Genomic DNA, 23,879 nt, shown 5'->3' with positions numbered 1-23,879 from the left:
TCGGGATGGGGAGCAGGGTGAAGGCACAGCCACTAGTTGGTTGCACAGCAAACCTTAGGTTCGGAGTTTAACCTCAGGGACCTACGTAAAAGTGGGAGGAGAGAACCAACTTATAAGGTTGTTCTCCGACGTCCACTCGTGCGCCGTGACTGCAGTGGCACTCCACACGCGAAAATGCGGAGGGACGGGGAACCCTGAAAACGCCCATAAAACCAAAACCTTTGAGTGAACTGCAGCTCAACTTCATCTAAAAAATAAAAGTGGCTAGGGTAGTGATTCTTAGAGGAAGCAGAAAGCCGCGATCGCTCCACATACACCAGAGGCGATAGGCCCTCCCGTCCCGACGTCCTCCCCAGAGCACTTCCGGTTCCGCCTCCTCCCGGAAGCGGCCTAAGCCCCGCCCGTTGTAGTTGGTTTCTCAGTGCGCGTGGGTGCTATGGATCGCGTTGGTGCTGTGGATCGCGTGTGTGCTGTGGGTCGCCTGGGTGAGGACAGCCCCACAGAAGACTCGGGCGATGAAGAGGAGGACCTTGACTCCAAGAAGGCACCCCAGATTCGTGATACCCCAGAAGACATCGTGCTGGAAGCGCCAGCCAGTGGCCTGGCGTTCCATCCCTCCCGAGACCTTGTGGCCGCAGGGGACGTCGACGGGGACGTGTTCGTGTGAGTGGGGGTAGGGTGCAGCCGTGCTCGGCGCACACGCCGGGGCCTCTCGGCTCCTTGGCATGGAGGTGGGGTGGAGAGTGGCGGGAAGGCTTTTAGGACACTCAGCAAGCGTGCTTGTGGGAGCCACCAGTTGACTCCAGTACCTCCCCACACCTCTCTCCGTCGTTTTTATCTTATTTTTAGGCGAGCTCTAGGTGTTGAGCCTGGAGCTCGACGACCCTAGCTTGCCTTGGGGATCCCATCTCTGCGTCCTAAGTGCTGGGATTAGACTTGGCCACCATACCTGCCCAGCTTTTACGTAGGCTTGGGTATCCCAAGGATAGAGGCAAGCACTGAGCCATCTCCCGAGCCCTCCACCTCTGTTTTGTTTTAACGGGTCGGCAAGGTGACACTGATCAGAATATACAGTAACAACTGTCTTCCTCTAGCTTCTGGGGACTCTGTTACTAACCCTTCCAATTTCTGGGACTGGATTTCTGTCTAGTTATTTCCTTTGAGACAGGGTGTCTCTCTGACCCAGAATAGTCTTAAAGGAGACTCTTGTCTCCGGTCTCAGATCCCCCCCCCCCCAACTCTTCCTTGGTTTTTAGACACGTTTCTCTGTGTGTCTCTTCATTGTCCCGTTAACTTTCTCTGTAGACCAGGCTGGCCTCAACTCACAGAGATCCGCCTGCCTCTGCCTTCCAAGTGCTGGGATTAAAGGCGTGCGCCACCAACAGACCCAGCTTGCCATTAGTTTCATCAACTTTTTCTGGGCTCTCATAATGGTTCAGACCCAATCTTTCCCCAGGCTCTTCGTTGAACTCACAGAGATCCGCCTGCCTCTGCTGGCATTAAAGGTGTGTACCACCACCACCGCCGCCGGACTTCAGGCGCTGGCTTTTGAGGATGGTAATCTCAACACATAGAAGGATGAGACAAAAGGATTACAAATACTAGCCTAAACCGGCATTGGTGGCACACATCTTTAATCCCAGCTCTAGGGAGGTAGAGGCAGATGAATCTCTGAGTTCAAGGCCAGCCTGGTCTACAGATGGAGTTCAGGACAGCCAGGGTTACACAGAGAAACCCTGTCTCAAAACAACAAAAAGAAAGCAAGTTCCAGGCTAGCCTTGACTATGTAGTGAGATCTTGTCACAACCTGATCCATTCCCCCAAAATAGTCCTATACAAATATATCTTGAATTAATATGTACTGAAATACGACCTAACATTTGAAGTTAATTTAAAATGGATAAATGAGCCAGGTGGTGGTGTTGCACACCTTTAATTCTAGCACTTTGGAGGCAGAGGCAGGTGGATCTCTAAGTTCAAAACCAGTTTGGTCTGTGAGTACCAGGACAGGGCTACACAGAGAAACCCTGTCTTGAAAAACCAACAAACAAAAATAACTAAAAAATAAAAAGAAAGAAAATGGATAAATAGGCTGGGGGTGTGCGGCTCAATTGTAGTTTTACCTGGCATGAGTGAAGGCTTGAGTCCCATCTCCTGTACTACAAAGAAACAACGATAAACAGAATGATAAGCTCTTCGGTCTGGGAAGTACCCTACCCACATGGAAAGCTTGTTTTTTGTGCTCTGTGCATGTTTTAGGTGTGGTATGGAGTCACTTACTGTCTTCTTTTCCTCAGCTATTCATACTCTTGTCAGGAGGGAGAAACCAAGGAACTTTGGTCCTCTGGACACCACCTCAAGTCCTGCAGAGCTGTTGTCTTCTCAGAGGATGGGCAGAGTAAGTGCTAGGGAAGGCAGCCAGCCATGCGGCAGAGGGCAATGAGCAATACCATTAATCTGGGCTTTTTCCCCCTAGAACTTGTTACTGTCTCTAAGGACAAAGCAATCCATGTATTAGATGTTGAACAGGGACAGTTGGAAAGACGAATTTCCAAGGCTCACAGGTGAGGGAGATTAATTAGGTATGCGTGCACCTGGTAAGGGTTAAAGACTGAGAGGTCCCTATTAGAACAGATTTCCCCTCTGTGTCTCCAGTGCCCCCATTAACAGTCTGCTGCTCGTGGATGAGAATGTTCTAGTCACTGGGGATGACACAGGCGGTGTCCGGCTCTGGGACCAGCGGAGAGAGGGCCCTCTAATGGACATGCAGCAGCATGAGGAGTACATCGCTGATATGGCCCTGGACCCTGCCAAAAAGCTGCTGCTGACTGCCAGGTGCAACCCTACAGCCAGCTCCCTGCTCTTTCTCCCTCTAGACCATTGGTGATGTAGGTGCCCACATTGCATTACAGTCTTCCTCAAGTGGAACTTCCTATTCAATCCGTTTGTTCTCTGCAGTGGGGATGGCTGCCTTGGTGTCTTCAACATCAAGAGACGCAGATTTGAGTTACTCTCAGAGCCTCAGTCAGGCGACCTAACTTCTGTCACCCTCATGAAAGTACAGCTGGGTATGATGGGATGGGGTATATAGGCTAGTGGGTTCATTCTCAAGTGCCTCCACAAATATGGTTTATCTTACTAACCTGCAGTACGGGAAGAAGGTGGCTTGTGGATCCAGTGAAGGTACCATCTACCTCTTCAATTGGAACGGTTTTGGGGCTACAAGTGACCGATTTGCCCTGAGAGCGGAGTCCATTGACTGCATGGTTCCCGTCACTGAGAATCTGCTGTGCGCCGGCTCCACTGATGGAGTCATCAGGTAAGGGAAGCCAAAGCAGCCCTGGAGCGCACAAGCCACGCTGTCAGTGCCTAACACTCTTCTCTGCTCAGGGCTGTGAACATCCTGCCAAACCGAGTAGTGGGCACGGTGGGCCAGCACGCTGGGGAGCCTGTGGAAGAGCTAGCCCTATCCCATTGTGGCCAATTTTTGGCCAGTAGTGGCCATGACCAGCGACTCAAATTTTGGAACATGACTCAGCTGCGAACTGTGGTAGTGGACGACTATCGACGACGAAAGAAAAAGGGAGGGCCACTGCGTGCCCTGAGCAGCAAGGCCTGGGGCACGGATGACTTCTTTGCAGGGCTGAGAGAAGACGGAGAGGATGCCAGGGCTCCAGAGGAGGCGGTGAGAGAGAGTGACGACGACAGTGACTGAGGGCATGAGGAGAGTGTCACGACAAAGAACTGTTTTCTGGGACAGCCCCTACGGAAATTTATTTTTTGATGCTGTAGATTGAACCTACAACCTTGAATATGATAAACTTAGCTCTACCACTGAGTCAAACCCCAAGTCCCCAAACAGGAATTTCCAATACCCTATTGTAAGTACTCATGGCCCCAAAGTGGGAAAATACCTGCTCACCCTACCATTGTTAAACAAACAGTTATGACAAGACAGCACAGACAGGCACATGTATAACAACCAGGGGTTTAATATGAATACAACCAGTATAGAAAAAAAAGGGCCCTTTGGCTCAGCCAGTTCTCCAAATAAAAACAAAAGATTCATAGTAAGCTCTTGGGTGGGTGTGATGAATTACATCAAACTGGGAAATAACCAAGGATGTTAGGTCAGAGGTCAAATCAGATCCTGGCTCAATGGGGATAGGTGAGTTTCCTCACAACTAAAGTAGCACTTAGGCGCAGCGGCAGGGTCCTGCCCCTTTTTGATCTAGTAGCTGCTGCCCAGGCCTGCTGGGCTGGGGACTGACACAGGTTCTGCCTACCCATTTACGCTGCCTGTGGAGAGCAGGAGGAGGGTCACTGCTTAACCATAGTACCTGCTTCGGCCCTAGGAGACCACAAGCTGGGCCTAGGCTCACTCAGTATTTCTAGCAACTGTGCAGACACAGCATCCTTGGCCACCTCATGCCCATCCTGCCAATCAGAGGCTAGCACAACCCAAATGAGGCCACTAAAAGGCACTGGGTGTCCAGGGATTACAACCTGGTACCAAAAACGATGCCAGCCAGCAGGCCCTGTACCTAAACACTTGGTAAGGAACATTGGACTGCCCAACTTCATTCGTTGACACAGCAGCTGCAGAGCAGCCCGAGCCCCTTGGGACCCTAGCCTGTCCCTGCTCTGGGCTACTTGGCTGCCCTCTGGCCGCAGGAACCGCAGTGAGGGGCCTGCCAGCTGTTGGCGGAAGTGCTGCTTCAGGTCTGGCTTGAGCCACTCCACAGCGACCTGTTCTCCACAAAGGCGGGACTGCCCTGCAAGAAAAGGCAGAGAAGGGCAGGTCTAAGCACAGGGACAGGAGCCCAACATTTAGCAGTTGACCCAAGAAGTGACTTGCCACAGGCTATGTCTCTCACCTCTCCACTTCTCTCCACTTCCTGCTGGTGTGACAACTTCCCCAAGCCTTGCTGCATTTGTTTATAATCCCCGGGGCAATACAGGGCATTCAGGCTTTATTTACCTAATCACCATCAAAATAGCTAACCTTTCTGGTCAATGAAAGCTGAAACAGGAGACAACACTGCTTAATTCACTGAGGAAGCAGGCACTACAAAGATAAGCAGGCTCATCTGAACTCTGTACAACTCCAATCTTTTCCCCAGGAACTACTGAGAACTAAAACACATACAATGGCTGCTGGTGGTGGTGGTGCACACCTTTTAATCGCAGCACTCGGGAGGCAGAGGCAGGTGGATAGCTGTGAGTTTGATGCCAGCCTCGTCTACAAAAGCAAGTTCCAGGGCAGCCAAGGCTACACTGGGAAACCTTGTCTCAAAAAAAAAAAACAGAAAATAGGATACAACGCATAGGAGTTTAGACAAGTGGTAGCTGATATTTAGGTTAAGTAGTGGCTGCGGCACTATTGTATGGTGGCAGTTGGTGAACTCCACGCATTCTTGGGATTTCGGGATAACGCTTTTAAGTAGCCAGCCGCCCTCCCGCAAGCTTTCACCCCCTACCTTCGACCAGAGCCTTTTTGGCCATGGCAGCGGCTCGGTGCGTGCTGAACTTGAGCAGCGCAATCTGAGAGGGCGCCGACCCCGGGCTGGGTAGCAGCAACGTCTCCTGCAGGCAGGGACCCAGTGATTGCAGGGCCAGCAGTAGCATATGGCGGTTCAGGCTCGGAGGCAGCCCGTCTACTGTCAGCTCGCACTTCTCGGTGCTTCGGCACACCAGAAGCTGGCAAGAAGGACGCAGCTGGTGGTTGTGCAGTGTGGCAATCGCGGCCTGGGCACCACGCCGCGAGCTGTAGCGCGCGTAGGCAAAGCCGCGGTTCAAGCCACTGAAGGTCATCATGAGGCGGAACTCATAGAGGCGCCCCACGCGCTGGAAGAGTGGGATCAGCTGGTGCTCATACACGTCCTGGGGCAGCCGTCCGATAAACACCTCGGACCCTGCGGGTGGCGGGCTGCCCACCCAGCCTGGAGGGAGAGCATACGGAGGGCTCCTGTTGTCTACTGACACGGTTCAATTTCTAAGCCCAGGAAGCAGCTGGGGTGCGGGGGGGCGAAGGGGAAGGCCATCTAGAAATATCGACGCCCTCCTGGCTCCCGGTCTCTACCACAGTTGGGCGACTGCACTGCGTAAACAACTAGGCTGGCACTGAGTGGGTGTGCTATCCTCGACGGCCAGGGTGGGAGTCGGACAAACGCCCGCATCTATTTAGACATTATGTCAGGTGGTTGGGGTTTTCTGACTTCGGGGCCGAGGGACGGGCCTTCCCACGAGAGTGGCCGAGGCCGGTGTGGCGCCACAGGGGGTGGGTGGAGCTACCATACCTGGGGGTGGCCCGCCATACTTCCTTTGCCCGTTGACCTGCACCAGGCGGATGCCAGTCTCCCTTACCCAGGCCTCCAGGGCTGCCTTGTTCTCTGGATTCACCCTCTCACACCATTGCTGGAGAAAGACGCAGGTTGTAAAGTGCATCGCCGGCCCAGCCCCACCTTGCCCCTTGTCGGGCGGGCGCAAGGACCCCTTAGGTCTTCAGCTACTTACCTCACACTCTCGTTTCGACTGCATAGCTCTCTCCCAGCTCTGCCAGACTCTTTAGAACTTCCTTAAGCTTCTTTCTGCCTCTGGAAGATTCCCTGCCCTCTACGCCCCCCTCAAGCTCTCATTGGCTCTGAGAGCGACCCCGCCCCCAAGGAGGCATCATTACACGTGCGCGAGCCCCTGGAACTCTGGAAACCCTCTAGGGCCGTGTGTGGGAGGAGCTCCATCAACAGGGTGGGGGTGGGGCCGATCCGGGCGGAAAGGACACTGGGTGTCTTTTTTTTTAAACATTTATTTATTACATATACAGTGTTCTGCCTACATGCCAGAAGAGAGCACTAGATTAAATTGTGGATGGTTGTGAGCCACCATGTGGTTGCTGGGAATTGAACTCAGGACCTCTGGAAGAGCAGTCAGTGCTCTTAACCTCTGAGCCATCTCTCCAGCCCACAGGGTGTCTTTTAACCAGTGGGTTTGCGAGGCGTCCTCCCTTTCACCAGGCACTAAAGTGGTTTGAATGATTCAGGACCCGAGGAGGAAGGTACCACTAGGCATTATGGACACAGACAGCGGTTAGCGGTGGAGACATTTATTGGACTTTTCGGGGGCAGGTTGTAGGGAAGCATCTATTCATCTGGTACGTGGCTCTGCAATGAAGCCACTTGAGGTCCATACAGGAGTTTAGGAGTCAGTCTTGATTAATCCACCTATATTGCTCCTCCCCAGCCCCAACAAGGAAACTGTAGGACCTGGCCATTTTTTGTCAGTGATTACCAATAATAACAAATAAAAATAAAAACAAAAAGCCTCTGTTCTGACTACCCTTGCAGTCTTCTGCTGGATCGGAAATATACAAACTGTTGAAATACATATGCAGTTTTGTTTTAGTTCAAATAAGGCCAATCCTGCTTCCTCTGCTACTCTGCTTGGTTCAGCTGATGGAGAGAGGCTGGTTTGTTCTTCTTCTGATCTCCTCCACAAGGTCTTCTCTTCGGACATCCACCTGACCAGGATGGAGGAAGAAGGTATGCACATCTTCAGCTCAGCTATTCACTGAGTGGCTACTTCTAGTTATTATGTTTGCTCACTGGGACATGTACCCAATTAAGACACCCCAGGGAAAATAATGCATGTAGATCCTGGAGATCTTCAATGCCATGATTACAGTTAAAGCCTAAGCCCCCAGGTTAGCACTGTATGAGGCTCGGGCAGCCAACTGCATCTGATCCCCCTCGTCCTCTTTCAGCCTTCCTGCTTGCCTCCTTACCTCTTCTCTGCTAGCCACTGAACGAAGCTTGATGACACCATCCTTGAGCTCCTGCTCACCAATGATGGCTACCAGTGGGATGCCTGCCTCCTCACAGTACTGCAACTGGTTCAGTAACTTTGGGTTCTTCTTGTAGAGCAGCTCGGCCTGCAAATGACCAAGAAAATTTTTCTCCCTGTTGCTCTCAGGGATAAAATTTAGGGGTGGGGCTGGGAGTGCAGTAGGACTTTGTTCTTCGCTCCGTCTCAATGAGTAATGCAAGAGGCATTGTGTAAATTCTATTAGCTTGTGCTAAGTCTCCCAAGTTTGCTGCCACCCTGGGGACTGTCTCCTGTACCTTGATCCCAGCATCCCACAACTCTGAGACAAGCTTCAATCTCTCCTCCAGCAGTTTCTTCTGTGCAGATGCTACAAGCACCTGTGTCTCAGTGGTCCGAACCTTTTCCTCTAAAGCCTAGGGAGAGGCAGGGAAGAGTCAGAGTGGGACTAAGCAGTCAAGGAACAGCAGGGAAGGCTGTGGTTAGGACCCTGAGAGACTAGGTCCAACTCTGTGGCCACTAGGTAGACCAGGAGGACATGAAAATAGTTCTTACAAGGTGTAAGAAATGAACTGACTTGTATGACTTGTCAGAGTAAACAATGAATGGAAAGCTGGGTACATCTATAATTCTAGTGTTTGGGAAGTGGAGCCAGAAGGACCAGGCCTTCAAGGCTCGCCTTGAATATATGAGTGTGAGGCTAGTGTGTCTCAAAACAACAACAAAAAACCAAAAAACAAAAGATTGAGAAAACAAGTAAGGGGCTGGAGAGATGGCTCAGCAGTTAAGAGCACTGGCTGCTCTTCCAGAGGTCCTGAGTTCAATTCCCAGCAACCACATGGCAGCTTACAGCCATTTGTAATTCCAGTCCCAAGGGATCCAATGCCTTTGTCTGGCCTCTGTGAGCACCAGGCACAGATATACAAGTAGGCAAAACACCCGCACACATAAAAAAATTTACAGAACAAAACACCAAAATACAACAACAACAACAAAGAATAAATATCCCAGGGTTGCAGTACAGTAAGTCAAAACTACTATCAGGAGGTGGTGGCACACACCTTTAGGTACTCAGGATGCAGAGGCAGGCAGATCTCTGTGAGTGTGAGGCCAGCCTACTCCACAGAGTTAGGACAGTCAGGACTGTTACACAAAGAAAAACCCAAATCAAACAAATCAAAACGAACTCCTTTCCATCTAGGTCAGGACCACTAACAATCACAAAGAAGGAGTACGATGAGACCACCACCACGGCATCTAGTCTGCACCTTCTCCTTTCCCGCCTGTGAGACTAGGTATGTGTGGACACAGGGACAAGGAAGAGGGCTGCTACTGCCCCTCAACTTCTTCTCAGAACGATTTCAAAGTTACACTGTAAGATGCCTACTAGAACAATGACCTCATGTGGGGAACACAGGTGGGATCATCCTGGAGCAAAGAAGACAATAGTGGGAAAGTTGCTAGAACATTCCTGAAAATCAAATGCAACGAGACAGTTAAGAGTACCAGCAACAAGCAAGTGGGAACTCATGGACCCTAGTCTGACAGCTTGGGAATCAACATAGGACCAAACCAGGCCCCCTGAACGTGGGTGTCAGGTAGGAAGCCTGGGAAGTCTATGGGGCCTCTGGCAGTGGAGCAGCATTACCACTAATGCACTAACAGACTTCGGGAGCCCATTCTGCATGGAGGAATACTTTCTCAGCCTAGATACACAGGAGAGGACCTAGTCCTGCCCCAAATGACTTGACAGATTTTGATGATCCCTCATGGAGGGCCTCATCCTCCCTGGGGACTGGATGGGGATGGGATGGGGGGCGGTGAGGGGCATGGGAGGATGGGAGGAAGAGAACTGGTATTGACATGTAAAATAAGATTTTTTTCTGTTCTTTTTTTTTTCAAGACAAGGTTTCTCTGTATTGCTTTGGAGACTGTCCTGAAACTCACTCTGAAGACCAGCCTGACCTCGAACTCACTGAGATCTGCTTGCCTCTGCCTCCCTAGTGTTGGGATTAAAGGCGTATGCTACCACTGCCCAGCTGATTGTTTTTAATTAAAAAAAAAAAAATATATATATATATATATAAAACCAACAGTCAGATGGTGATGGCACACACCTTTAATCCCAGCAGAGGCAGGTGAATCTGAGTTTGAGGCCACCCTGGTCTACAGAGTGAGTTCCAGGACAGTCAGGACAGTTACAACTCAAAGAAACCCTGTCTCGAAAAACCAAAAAAACTCGAGTATCAGCAACAAAGGGGAGCTTCCTTGGTGTTACTCTAGGTCCCAGGGAATCAGAGAAGCCACTGGAGCAAGCCCAGGCCTTGGACATGTCCTCTGAGACAGCACTAGGGCGGTTAACAGTAAGACTTAGCAGTTTTCATGATCTGGATTCACACTCTGACTCTCCTACTTACAAGTGTCATGACCTTGAGCAAATTATTCCTTATCTGAAGAACAAAAACAACAAAAGGCTACTCTCAGTGGTTTTGTCAAAACTACACAGCTGAAAACATACCAAGCACGTAGGCCTGGCACATGGCAGTCAATGCTAAATACTCTGCCCCAAGGAAGATGTGCATCTTCGATACACCAGCCTAGATTCTTGTAGCTCTGATCCAGTGAGAAAGAATAAAGATCCACAAAACTGTCCTAGAAGCCAGGCCAGATGGCTCAACCTAGTCCAGCTATTCAGAGGCTGAGCCAGGAGGATTCAAGGCCCACCTGGGCTACACACTGAGTTCAAAGCCACCCTGGGCAGTTTAGTGAGACCCTGTGAAAATTAGCATAGTGGTAACAGTGCTTGTCTAGCATGCACAAGGCCCAGGTTTAATTTCCAGTATCATAAAACACACACACACACACACACAAAACCAGCCTATAAGGACTGAGACTCTCTGGAGGCTCACAACCATTTCTTCTGCATTTCTCAAAGATGCTCCCTGTCCAAAGCAGCACCCGTCCCTAAGAAATAAAGGTAGCTTGGGTACCATCGCAGCATTTCTGTGTTCTACCCACCCCCAGGACTTACCTCTAATCTGTGCTCTACAATGGAGAAGATCCGCTCTACTCCAATACTGAGCCCAACGCATGGCACCTTGCGTCCTTTGGGGTCAAACATGCCTACCAGGCCATCATAGCGTCCTCCAGCAGCCACACTGCCCACTCCCAGGGGCTCTTCTCCAGCCTGGGGTGGCATCTGTAGCAGTACTGCCTCATAGATCACCCCAGTGTAGTAGTCCAGCCCTCGAGCAAGGCTCAGGTCAAAGGAGACCTGTGGAGGTAAGGCCATGGACAGTACCAGGTCAGGATCACGGACCCCAAGCCACATAGGTCAGCGAGGGCTCCTATCTGCAACTCGGTTACCTTGTCATCAATGCCGAACAGGGTTAGATACTCAAACAGCAGCTTTAGGTCTCCCAAGCCCTCCAATGCCTGTTTATTTTGGGAAAGTTTAGGATCCTGGAGCAACTGCTCCACCAGAGACACCCCACCTGAGGAAACGAATTTGTAGGTCAGTCTGACAAGAAAGAACAGTAGGTCTGCCTTTTGTCTGGGTTGCAGTACATGTAAACATGAACATCCCCCCCCACCCCTCTGGACGCACACGCACGCGTGCGCACACACACACAGAGTGTCAATCTCAGGACTGAGGGCAGTGACACGGCTACTGGGTCTCTCACCGTGTTGCTGAACATACTCCCCAATGCGATCAGCCGCTTCTGCTGCAAGGCCTTTCTCTACCACCATCTCATTCTTTACTTCCTCCCAGGAAACCTGGGCAGACGACAATAGTCAGAGCCTCTACATGGCTTCCCCACCACAGACCAAGTGTGCACCCTTCTCAAAAAGAAATCTGAGACCAAAGCTGCCCTTCAACCTTCATGCAGCAGCCAGAGCTCCTCCCGTGGGCACAGAGGCAGCTGTGTCTCCCTCTAAGCTTTCTCATTGTTAAAACAGGGTGGGGTCTACAAGAGTCAGGTGTCTGGGTTATTACCTTATCTAGTTTGTCCACTGAGGAGCAGATGGTACGGAACTTGCTATCAGGAACACCACAGACAGCAAACATCCCATCTAGGATGCGCCTGTCATTTACCTGTGAGGAGCAAGGCACAGGGAAGAAGTCTGCTTATTTTCTGCTTATTTTGCGCAATTCCCAGTGGTCTCTAACACGTGGGCCCCTGACGCCTCTGCACAAGGACTTCTCCCTATGAGAGGCCAGGCTCTCCCTTGACTGCCCAGTCCCATCCTGTTCTGACCTTGACCAGGAAGTTGCCTATCTGAAGTGAACTCAGGATCTCACACATGATCTTCAGGCACTCTGCATCAGGAATCATGGGGTCAAACTGGCCAGCAATGTCAAAATCCTGCAGGGAAATAGAGAGGAGAGGGGCGGCATGTGACAGACTCCCAAAGCCTCTGCTGTCTGCACGGAAGCACAGTCCTTCCCTCCATTTTCTGTTTCACCATCAGCTCCGGGCCCTCACCAGTCCTGCTACCTTGTCCAAGAGGGAACGGCTGTACCTCAGCACCCACTTCTTCATGCTCTTCCTCACCTTCTCCTCGTGGTGAGGGGGCAAACGCCCAGCCTTAGTCAGTGTGTCTATGTCTGTCTCTGTCTCTCTCCCTCTCCCCTGGGTATTGGACCTAGGGTTTCAAGCATGTGAACACATCACTTTACCACTGAACTACAGCCCAAGTCCTTCCCACCTTAGTCTTCTGCTATTTTTTTTTTTCTGTCAGAAGTCCTGCCATTAGTCTAGAAGACTTGGCAGCAACACACACTGAATTTGCTCATTCTCCGTTGTGATTGTAATACTGTGGTTTAATATAAAGAACCTGGAGCTAGGGCTGTAGGTCAGAGGTAGAACACTGCTCAGTGTCCTAGTGTGTACAAGGCCCTGCATCCAATTCCCAGCACTAAAAATAAAACAACCCAACCCCCACACTCCCAAAACACCTAAAACTACCAAACCAGGCCCCAAACCCAGATCTGATGGACTTATTCTTCATCTCCACTAAGCCATTATTATGAGGTCTACATGAAAATATCACAGAAGGGCTGGAGAGATGGCTCAGAGGTTAAGAGCACTGCCTCCCTTTCAGAGGTCCTAAGTTCAATTCCCAGCAACCACATGGTGGCTCACAACCATCTGTAATAAGATCTGGTGCCCTCTTCTGGCTTGCAGGCATACATGCAGACAGAACACTGTATACATAATAGAAAATCCGTTGGTGGTGCATGCCTTTAATCTCAGCACTCAGGAGGCAGAGGCAGGCAGATCTCTGTGAGTTTGAGGCCAGCCTGCTCTACAGAGCGAGTTCCAGGACAGTCTCCAAAACAATACAGGGAAACCCTGTCTAGAAAAAACTAAAAAGGAAAAAAATCGCAGAAATATAAGAGCATTTTTGAGGCCATCCAGTTTGTTCAGGATATCATAGCATTCGGTAGATCCTATTACAGAAGGCCTGAGTTACCCATCATGCTCCACGTTTTTCCAGCACTCACACACTGATAGAATTCACGATAGCGGCCTCTGGTCATAGCAGGGTTGTCCCGGCGATACACCTTTGCTATGTGGTAACGTTTAATGTTGGTCAGTTTATTCATTGCCAGATACCGAGCAAAAGGGACCTGATAACAGGGCGTTAAGGAAAAAGCCTCCGGTGGCTGCAGCGCCGGGGTCTAACCTGCTTGTATAGATAAGCCACTCCCTGTAGAGAGACAACACTTCTGGCTGTCAGAAGGCTCCTTCCTTCCCTTTAGCTCCCGTCTCTCCTGAACTATGCCGACTAGGGGAGAGAAGAGGGCAGATTAGACACAGCAGGAAAAGAGCCCGTGGAACCCCTGAACGGATGATTCTCAGAGTGGCCTGGTGAGGTGGTCTCAATGAAACCAGTCCCTACAGACTTGTGTATTTGCCTGCTTAGCTCCCAGCTGATTAACTGTTGGAGGAGATGTGTCACTGGGAGGAGGCTTTGAAGTTTGAAAAGCCCACCCTGGGCCCAGTGTCTGTCTGTCTGTCTTTGTTTCCTGCTGTGGATCAGGATGTAAAGCTCTCAGCTACTTCTCCAGCACGAAGCCTGCCTCTGTGCTACCACCCTCCCTGGCATGATGATATGGACCAACTGTCTATAAACTGTAAGAAAGCCGCCAATTAAATGCCTTCTTTTATATATAAGAGCTGCCTTGGTCATGGTGTCTCTTCACAGCAATAGAACACTAACTGAGACACTTGGAGATAAAGGAAATATTGGTCAATTACAGAAAATTCTGCCCACTGGGAGGGCAGGGGAGAACTATTCTTGAGATTAATGTAAACTGGGAATCGGGCCCTGACAGAAAGATGATTTCTAAGGCTAGATTCTGCTTAGCCAAAGTCCTTTATCTTGGGTTAGAAATAAATCCTTCAATTGTAAATGGCTTCATATTTAATCTTACCTATTTCTGCTGTCCCTAAACCCAAGCTCAACTCCCGTAAGTGCCAATCATCCAAAGTCTTAAGACCCAGTTCAGAAAGATACAGTGAGGTCGTAACGAAGGGACAGCAGCTCCCCACCCTGATCTTTCAGGTCGTAGATGAGCTTTGAGTCTTCTCCATACTTTCCAGTCAGGGTTTCCTGGAGAGAACAAGAAATGTGTCATCATAATAAATCACGAGGTTTTTTTTTTGAGACAGGGTCTTACTATGTATCCCTGGCTGGCCTTGAGCTTCCAAGGATCCCTCTGCCTCGACCTCCTGAATGCTGGCATTAAAGGCTTGAGCCACCTTGCCTGGATAAAGGTAACTTTATTATCATTATCACATTATTATTATGTGATGCTAGGGATTGAACCTAGGTTTTGTACTTGGTGGGCAATCACTCTATCACTGAATATTCCCAGCCCATAAAGACCATCATAGACACAAAAACTTACTACTCTAACAAGACTAATTTCAACTTTCGATAGTTCTATAATTCTCCTGCTTTTTATCCCAATGCTTACAAATCTGATATAGTTACAACAAAACAAAGTGTAACAGGTACACCTTTCATCCCAGGACCCAGAAGGTACAGGTAGGGAGATCTCTGTGAGTTCAAGGCCTGCATGGTCTATATAGAGTGACACTATTTCAAAAAGACAAAATAAAAATAAAAGGGCATAACAATTTTGTGTTGATGTTTTTTTTTTAACTCTTTTGTGGCAAAGCTAAAGAATTACTTTTTTCCTCATTTCATTTTTTGAGACAGGGTTTCTCTGTGTAGCTCTGGCTGTCCTAGAACTCACTCTGTAGACCAGGCTGGCCTCAGACTCACAGAGATCTGCCTGCCTCTGCCTCTCAAGTGCTGGTATAAAAGGTGTGTGCCAACCCCATCTCCCAAAAGTATTACTTTTCATTTACTTGAGAAAACAATCATTTACTTTTACTGTGTGCGTTCAAACGCCATGCACGCATAAAGTCAGTGGGTAACTTGTGAGAGTTGGTTCTCTTCTTCCATCTTGTGAGTTCTGAAGATTAGACTCAAGTTATTAGGCTTGGTAGTAAGTGTCTACCTAAGCTGAGCCACCTCAGTCAGTCCTAAGGGTTATTTAGAATTAAAACATTATTTTATGTGTATGAATGCTTTGTCTACGTGTGTATACTGTCACCTGTGTCTGCTGGAGGTCAGAAGATAATGTTGGATCCCCTGAACTAGAGTTACAGACGGTTGTGAGTCACCTGGGGATGATGGAACTGAACCGAGGTCCTCTGCACAAGCAACAAGTGTTCTAACTGCTGAGCCATCTCTCCAGCCCTGATAAAGTCGTTAGGAGTTTGTACTGATCTTGCAGGAGAACCTAGTTCGATTCAAAGCACCCACACCAGTCAGCTCACCACCTACTATAAGTCCAGCTCCTGGGGCATCCTATACTTCGGCCTCCTCGGGATCTGAACTCATGTATATACAGTCACATACAAGACATAATTAAAAATAAATCTAACCCCCATCATTAAAAGGCAAATAAGTAAGAAAGATGTATACTTTTCCAGTGAGACTCTTGGGGCAGTGAGATAACACCTGTAACTGTAGTCTAGGAGAGCAGAAGCACTGGGCCTGTGGTCCAAGGCCAGCCTGGGTTATAATGAGACTGTCTCAGAGCAACAGTAACAAGTTCTGCCCTTTGTTTGCTGACACGTTTATGTTGTTAAATTAAAAACATTTCCAAACATGTCATCAGGCATATCTGTGCACACAGCTTTCTGATGTGAAGTATTTTTCCTGAAGATAAGCTTGTAGGAATGCATTATCAAGTTAGCAAATATGGATGCTTTTTTTTCCTCCAAGACAGGGTTTCTCTGTGTAGCTTTGGAGGCTGTCCTGGAACTTACTCTGTAGACCAGGTTGGTCTTGAACTCCTGCCCAGTGCTGGGATTTTTAAAGGTGTGCACCACCACTGCCCGGCTACATAGATGCTTTTATAACGTCTGAGACTGAACAATGTCAGAAACCAAAGTAGAATGTCTTCAGGATGTTACAGCAGTCTATGCCCTCTGATGTCTTCAACTGGTTATAATATATCCCTCTGACTAAACTGGCCAAGATTTAAAAAGCTTTAAAACCCTCAGTGTGTGGACCCAAACATTTGTATTCTGGTGGTGTCTCAGACTGGACTCTGTTGGCCCCATTAATGTGTTAAAATTCTAACCTTAGTAACCTTAGACTCCTTCATTGTCCTCTTTGGTACTCATGAGCACACAGCTCCACTATTCAGTTTCTCCTTACCCATCTCTCACCTTTAGTTCAAACACAGGGGTATCAATCACTTCTGCTCCATGGCGTTTGAAGCAGCGGATGATGACGTCAAACACCTTTTCCCGAACTGCCATCTGCCGGGGACTGTAGTCTCTTGTGCCCTTCAAAGTCAAAAACAAAACTCAAGGATGACATTTAAAACAAAGAACAAGGGGCTGCAGGGATGATGGCTCAGCAGTTAAGATATCCTGGCTGCTCTCCCAAAGGACCCTGGTTCAGTTCCCCAGCACCCACATGGCAGCTCACACCTCTCTATAACTTCAGTTCCAGAGGATCCAACACCCTCACACAGATACACATGCAGGCAAAACACCAACACACATAAAATAAATTAAAACAAAGAACAATAAACAGCAGAACTATCCAACAAGCTCAGCAACAAGGAATACAAATGATGCTGCCAGCGAGGGTTTTCCTACAGGCCACCAAGTGGGAAGACAGCTCAGAACGAGCCCTGCCAATCCCAAGAGTCATCGCCATCAGTGGGCTAGGCTCGGCTTCACAGAATTCAGGACCATTTTTTCAGTGCAAGTTTTTTGAAAATACAGGAATTTGCTTGTATAGCAGAGAATACCTACCAGACAAGCATATTATAAAGTCAAAGTGGTTCAACAGATTGAATTAAATGTTTACATGCAATGTTTCAACATAAGTTTCTTTCAAACTCTATTTAACAAAATTATTTCTGATAAACAGCTCTAATGAACTGGCTATGGTGGCATTTGGAAGCAGAGGAATGTGAATCTCTGAATTCAAGTCCAGCTTGGGCCATAACAGTGAGACCCTTTCTCAAGAAGGAAAAAAAGTTCTAATCCAGGTTTGGCAGATACATTTTATAGCTAAACTATAGGCTGTAAAGAAGTCAAGTTATGGGGGAGAGAAGGGGGGACAGCAGCTCACGCCTTTAATCCCAGCACTCGGGAGGCAGAGGCAGGCGGATCTCTGTGAGTTCGAGGCCAGCCTGGTCTACCGAGCGAGTTCCAGGACAGTCTCCAAAACAATACAGAGAAACCCTGTCTCGAAAAACCAAAAAAAAAAAAAAAAAAAAAAAAAAAAAAAAGAGAGTCTGTCTCCCACCCAGGTCAGAGTTTTTAGTCTGGGCCATTATCACCATGCTCCAAATCCTTTGGTGTAAGGACCTTTTAACATTCTTAGCTACTATCAATTCAAAGTATATTATTTCTGTTTAAGTTTGCCACCTTTCAAATTAAAAGTGCAAAAATTTATCAATATACCATTACAAATTAACACAAATAATATTTTGAGATGCTGGGCAGTGGTGGCACACGCCTTTAATCCCAGCACTTGGGAGGCAGAGGCAGGTGGATGTCTGTGAATTTGAGGTCTACAAAGCATGTTCTAGGACAGTTAGAAACCGTCTCGAAAAAGAAAAGACAAAACCAAAACCAAAACCAAAACAACAAAAAAAAACATTCAATCTTATTTTTTTATGTGCATGGGTGCTTTTCACGCACATATATCCATGCATCACGCACATATGTCTGGTACCCATGGAGTCCAGAAGAGGATGCCACGTCCTCTGGAACTAGAGTTACAAGTAGTTGTAATTTGCCATGTGGGTGCTAAGAATCAAACCCAGGTCGTCTGGACGAGCAGCAAGTGCTCCTAACAGCTGAGCCATCTCTCCAGCCCCATTTCTGCAAATCTTTAATGTTTTCTTGAACAAAAGTCAGCCAATTTTCCTATGTGCTTTTTGTATTAAATCTCTATTGCTACATTTTGGTCTGGTTGAAAAACGTGAAGAAACTCTAATCTTACACAGGTGTGTTCATATTCTAATGAGCTTCTCAACTATGGATATTCTTTTTTGATGCTACACCAAAATCCAACAAGTGCTTGTTTCTTACAGATTGGTTGCAATGTGCAATCTGAAAGCTACAGCAAAGGATTTTTCATATTGTTATATTTAGAAGCACTAGTCAATTGGGAGGGTGGTGCATGCCCATAATAGCAGAGTTTGGGAGGAGAGGCTGGAGTATCAACATAGGTTCAAACCAGTTTGGTTTACATAGTCAGTTCCAGGTCAACTAGGAATACATAGCAAACTATCTCAAGAAAACAAAACTAAACAAGCACTGTTCTCAGTCATACAAGGTAGCTAGAGTTATTAAATACATGAAAACAGTGGCATAGTGATCGCCTATAGGCTGAAAGGAGGATGGAAAGGGGAATATTGTTAAATGGGTACAGTTCTAGAAAAGCAGGTATAACAGCTCCTGTTTCCACACTTGGGAAGCCAAGGCAGGATTGTGGTAAATTGTAGGCCAGCCTAGGCCACAGACTGAGGCCCTATCTGGAAGAAGAAAAATAGATGAGTAATGCTGATTATACAATAATATATTTCATGCTGCAAATTATACATTAAAATCTACCATTGAGCCAGGCAGTGGTGGTGTACACCTTTAATCCCAACAAAGGCAGAGGCGGGCAGATCTGTGAGTTCTAGGTCAGCTTGGCTTACAAAATGAATTCTAGAACAGCCAGCGCTGTTGAGAAACCCTGTCTCGAAAAGCAAAACAAAACAAAACAAAACAAAACAAAAATCTACTATTGTATCTTATACGTTGAGTGATCTTTTGCTCATATATGGTTTTATGACATCTACACTGGTCATCTAGAAAACACAGGCTTACTGGTAAGTTACAGAGATCTTCATAATACTGACATATCTTATAATACTAAGAAAATAATTTATTACCACCACCACATATCTCACCAGGAAAATGTAAATATTGAGAAGTTGTCAAACTCAGGGTAAAAGATTTATAAGGATTCCAAAATTTTTATACGAATGCTTGAGTTCCATCATTAGCAACATATTAGTACCAGAAGACTTTCAGATTTCCTTTTGTGGCAAAGCCCACTTCTTCTATTATTACCAAAATGTCTGACAGACAGTCAACTCTGAAAAGCCATCAGATGTCTGCTTTGTAGCAGAAATGTTTTATATATATACTTGTTTCCTACTAGTTTTCAAATTCAATAAAATAATTTTAACTATAAAGAATAGTCTTTATAATTTTTTTTAGATTTATGTGTATTAGTGTTTTGCCTGCAAGTATCTGTTTGTACCATGTGCATACCTGGTGCCCATGGAAGTCAGAAAAGAGCATCTGATGCTCTAGGATAGGAGTTACAAATGGTTGTAAACCTCCAGCAAGTGCTCTTAACCACTGAGTCATTTCTCCAGGGACACCGTCCCCCAAATATTCTTAAGTTCAATCTTTAAAAAAAAAAAGATTTATCTTATTTAATGTTGTATGGGTGCTTTGCCTACATGTATGTCTGTGTATCATGTGTATGTCTGGTGCCCACCAAAGTCAGAAGATGGTGTTGAATCCCTTGGAACTGGATTACCACAGCTTGTATGCTGGGAGTCCAACCTGGAGCCCTTCCAAGAGCAATGCACTAAGTCACCCTTCCAAGAGCAATGCCACTAAGTCACCCTTTCAAGAGCAATGCCACTAAGTCACCCTTCCAAGAGCAATGCCACTAAGTCACCCTTCCAAGAGCAATGCCACTAAGTCACCCTTCCAAGAGCAATGCCACTAAGTCACCCTTCCAAGAGCAATGCCACTAAGTCACCCTTCCAAGAGCAATGCCACTAAGTCACCCTTCCAAGAGCAATGCACTAAGTCACCCTTCCAAGAGCAATGCCACTAAGTCACCCTTCCAAGAGCAATACACTAAGTCACCCTTCCAAGAGCAATGCCACTAAGTCACCCTTCCAAGAGCAATGCACTAAGTCACCCTCAGCCCCATCTTTCTTCCTTTGATAGGAGTGCACGGAGTGTGGCACACAGCTGGTTTTCAGTGTCTGCAGGTGCCTTGTCCACAGAGTCAACAAACTGCACTGGAAACACGTGGGGTTAAAAGAAAGTTCTGCCTGTATTAAATAATACAGTTTTTTCCACATCATTATCTTTGAACAATAACTACTTACATTATATTGGCTGTTAGTAACCTAGAGATCACTTTAAAGTACATGAGAGAATTGTATAAGTTATATGCAAATACTATACCATTTTCTAAAAGGGACAATTCAGCTGTAGATTTTGGCATCCACAGACTAACAATAATCGCTTAATACTATGCAATACCAAGTGTGTTCAACTTTCCCCAACTATCTCACTAATATCTTTTCATGATTATCTTAACCATACTCTAAACATATCATATTTAGAGGACATGCCCATTTAATCTACAATAGCTTTCTCATTCTTCCTTTTTTTCTTCTTTTGTGGCGTCTGGTTTAGACCCCAGGCCTTATAACAATGAGCCACACTCATTCCTGTTCCTCTATGTTATTTATTTGTTGAAAAAAAACTGGATAACTTGTCCTAAACAGCTTTTCACATCTGGACTCAGTCAACAGTACCAATGATATGTCATTTAACCTGTTCTCTGTGCATAGCCACACCTGAGTCTGAAAGCCTAAAATACTCAAATTCCCCTAACAAGAACTCACAGAGATCTGCCTGCCTCTGCCTCCCGAGTGCTAGGATTTTAAAGGCGTGGGCCACCACCGCCCAGCAGCCTGAGCAATTATTGATCATTATTTCTTTTTTTTTTTTTAAAGATTTATTTATTTATCATGTATACAGTGTTCTGCCTGCATGTATGCCAGAAGAGGGCACCAGATTTCATTATGGATGGTTGTGAGCCACCATGTGGTTGCTGGGAATTGAACTCAGGACCTCTGGAAGAGCAGTCGGTGCTCTTAACCACTGAGCCATCTCTCCAGCCCCTGATCATTATTTCTTTACTGCCATGTATGTGGGTGTCCTTGGAGGCCTGCTGGAATTACAGGAAGTGTGAACTGCTATATGTGGGTGCTGAGAACCTAACTCGGGTTTTCTAGATGACCACCAGGCACCCTTAATACTGAGCCATCTCTCCAGGCCCCATTTATTTGAGATTTTAAACTTCTCTTCAACCTTTGAAAAAGAATTGTGTGGGATGTGTATGGTGGAACACGCCTGTAATTCCAGCACTTGTTAGGTGGAGACCTGAGGATCAGATTTTCAAAACTAACATCTACTATATAGAAAGTCCGAGGCTGGCCAGACTTGGTTTTTTGTTTTGCTTTTTTTAAAAAAATATATAGAAAGGCACAGCTTAATGAATCTGGCTTAAAAAATTAACCTCAACACAGAAGAATTAATCATACTAGTCATCTCCACCCCTCCTCTGCCTTCTGGACACAAGGTCTTATTATCTTACCAGGTAGTCCTCACTGACCTGAAACTTGTACGACAGTCTGTCCTGACTTCGGTTCCTAGCACCTAGGCTGGGCAGTTTATAACTGCCTGTAACTCCAGCTGCCCCTCATACAAGGACACACAACCAGAGGTACGTAGAGATGCCCTGTCTCAATAAAATAATGAATAAATAGAAAATGGGGAATTTGTGATAGATCAGCCCTTCTTCACTTAAACTCGGTTATCTGTCTTAACATCACTAAACTCACAGAGATCTGCCTGTCTCCGTTCACTGGGTTCTGGGATTAAAGAATGTGCACCATTGTGCACCACCACACATGGCTTCTCTCTTCTTTGGAAATCAACTTAAAATATATTCATTAGATATATGTTTATTTCCAGGCACTCAGTCTTAGCTTCTGCTAATAAGCTTCATGAATAACCACTAAAAAGTTGTTGCAGGGAGCAGGAGTGATGGCTTAGCAGGTAAGCACACTCAATGCTCTTCCAGAGGACGTTAGCTCAATTTTCAGTACTATGGCTCACAGCTGCCTCTAACTCCAGCTCCAGGGAATCTGACATCCTCTCCTGGCCTCTGCAGGTATCCATACTCGCGCGCACACACACACACACACACACACAAAGTGAAAATTAAAAGTCAGTGCAATGACAGAGCCATGTAGGAAGCGCCAAGGGAAACCAATGAAGGTACGGGTTCTGTTTATAGAACTTACAGAACAGCATCAGAACTGAAGCCGAGGCTGAGCTGTGCATCTGACCTTATTTGGTTCTATTTGTGCAGGTCGTATGGTTCCTAGGAAGTATCAAAGCTCTTTTCTGCTTCAGGGTTTCCATACCCTACTGAGCCTATCATCCTAAGTCTTTCCCTGGCTTGCTCTACCCACTTGGGAGGCCCATCAGTAGATCACCTCCTTAGTGTGGCTTCTTAGACTCCCCAGTTACCCCTCATTTTTCTCAGAGCGCCTCTGTAACTTTCTTTTTTAAAGTCTATTCATTATTTGTAGACATGTGTGTGTATGTGTGTCTATGCATGATTATGTGAACGTGTGGGTGCAGTGTCCGGGTCCCCCTGGAGCTGGAGCTACAGACAATTGTGAGTCACCTGGTGCAGGGACTCAAACTAGGATTCGCTATATGCCCTTAACTGCTGAGCCGCCTCTCCAGTCGTAACTTTCTTCATATCAACAGTCATATTTTGTAGCAGCATAACCCTGTGTGGAGTAAATCTTACACATGTGTCTCAGCGGACTGCAAGCGTCACAAAGACAGGCATGCAGTATGGTATGTTCAGTGTACAATACCGCACACGTAGACCTACTCAATGGCTATGTAATGAGTATGTAATGAGAAGCAGTCAGCAGCCCGACTCCCCTGAGCAGCTCTGTGTCTGTCATCACTGAATGACTCAGGTTGACAGCAATCCAGCCCAGTGCTTACACCAACTACTGACTCCTTTGCAGCATTTCGGGTTGTGAGCAGGACCTCCCTCTGAGGCCTCTCACAGGAAGAGTTTACCTTGGGGGTTTTGAGCACAAACTTCTGTTTGCCTTCATCGTGACCCAGCTGCGCCTTCAGTTTTAGGAGTTTCGTCACCTCCTCCTCGATCTGTGGAGGGAAGAGCGCTGCCGGGTTGCCCATTCGTCACTCCCTTCCCTCCCTCCCGGTGCACTCGAGACCCCTACCTCTGAGGTCTAGCCTGGCTTCTCTCGGGACCCGCCCTGGCTGCCTTCTCCCTCGCACGCCTGTCCCCAGCCGGGCCACCCTGTCTGTGCCTCCCGCCGTGTCAGGCTCCTCTCCTTCCATGTGAGCCTCACCTGCTCGGCGGGGGCTTGCTGCTGCTTGAGGCCCCTCACATGCTCTCCCTGGAGTCGCACCAACTCCTCCAGCGCAGCGCGGTCGGCCATCCCGGCTGCCAGACTGAACCGCCTGCCGCTTACCCCCGCCTCGGTGGACCCAGCCGACGTTGGATGACTTCCGGCTACCGAGTCGCCGGCTGTCGTGCCTAGAACGTCTCCGGCGAGGGCGAAAACATTTCCGGTT

The 23,879-nt window shown here is 47.5% G+C and overlaps 3 protein-coding genes across 3 annotated transcripts; 1 reads left to right on the top strand and 2 right to left on the bottom strand.

Moving 5' to 3' along the window:
* Nucleotides 1–380: 380 nt before the first annotated feature.
* Wdr55 (WD repeat domain 55) lies at nt 381–4,074 on the top strand. Its single transcript, XM_005069080.4, has 7 exons — nt 381–663; nt 2,298–2,398; nt 2,477–2,564; nt 2,656–2,835; nt 2,959–3,058; nt 3,150–3,319; nt 3,391–4,074. Exons 1-7 carry the CDS (start codon nt 437–439, stop codon nt 3,713–3,715), a joined length of 1,191 nt encoding a protein of 396 aa, XP_005069137.1. The 5' UTR covers nt 381–436; the 3' UTR covers nt 3,716–4,074.
* Nucleotides 3,975–6,678, bottom strand: Dnd1 (DND microRNA-mediated repression inhibitor 1). Its single transcript, XM_005069225.4, has 4 exons — nt 6,517–6,678; nt 6,300–6,417; nt 5,481–5,942; nt 3,975–4,775 (listed from the first exon to the last, which is right to left on the bottom strand). The coding sequence occupies exons 1-4, from the start codon at nt 6,538–6,540 to the stop codon at nt 4,321–4,323; spliced, it is 1,059 nt and encodes a 352-aa protein (XP_005069282.1). The 5' UTR covers nt 6,541–6,678; the 3' UTR covers nt 3,975–4,320.
* Nucleotides 6,679–7,086: 408 nt separating this feature from the next.
* Nucleotides 7,087–23,818, bottom strand: Hars1 (histidyl-tRNA synthetase 1). The gene is made up of 13 exons (XM_040741949.1): nt 23,654–23,818; nt 23,355–23,444; nt 16,578–16,697; nt 14,344–14,439; nt 13,328–13,453; nt 12,078–12,185; nt 11,816–11,914; nt 11,502–11,595; nt 11,185–11,312; nt 10,850–11,092; nt 8,118–8,234; nt 7,781–7,927; nt 7,087–7,516 (listed from the first exon to the last, which is right to left on the bottom strand). Exons 1-13 carry the CDS (start codon nt 23,741–23,743, stop codon nt 7,445–7,447), a joined length of 1,530 nt encoding a protein of 509 aa, XP_040597883.1. The 5' UTR covers nt 23,744–23,818; the 3' UTR covers nt 7,087–7,444.
* Nucleotides 23,819–23,879: the final 61 nt, after the last annotated feature.

Source organism: Mesocricetus auratus, unplaced genomic scaffold, assembly GCF_017639785.1.
Source record: "Mesocricetus auratus isolate SY011 unplaced genomic scaffold, BCM_Maur_2.0 Super-Scaffold_6730, whole genome shotgun sequence".
In the NCBI taxonomy this organism is placed as follows: domain Eukaryota; kingdom Metazoa; phylum Chordata; class Mammalia; order Rodentia; family Cricetidae; genus Mesocricetus; species Mesocricetus auratus.
This window is presented reverse-complemented; position numbering and strand designations above follow the sequence as displayed.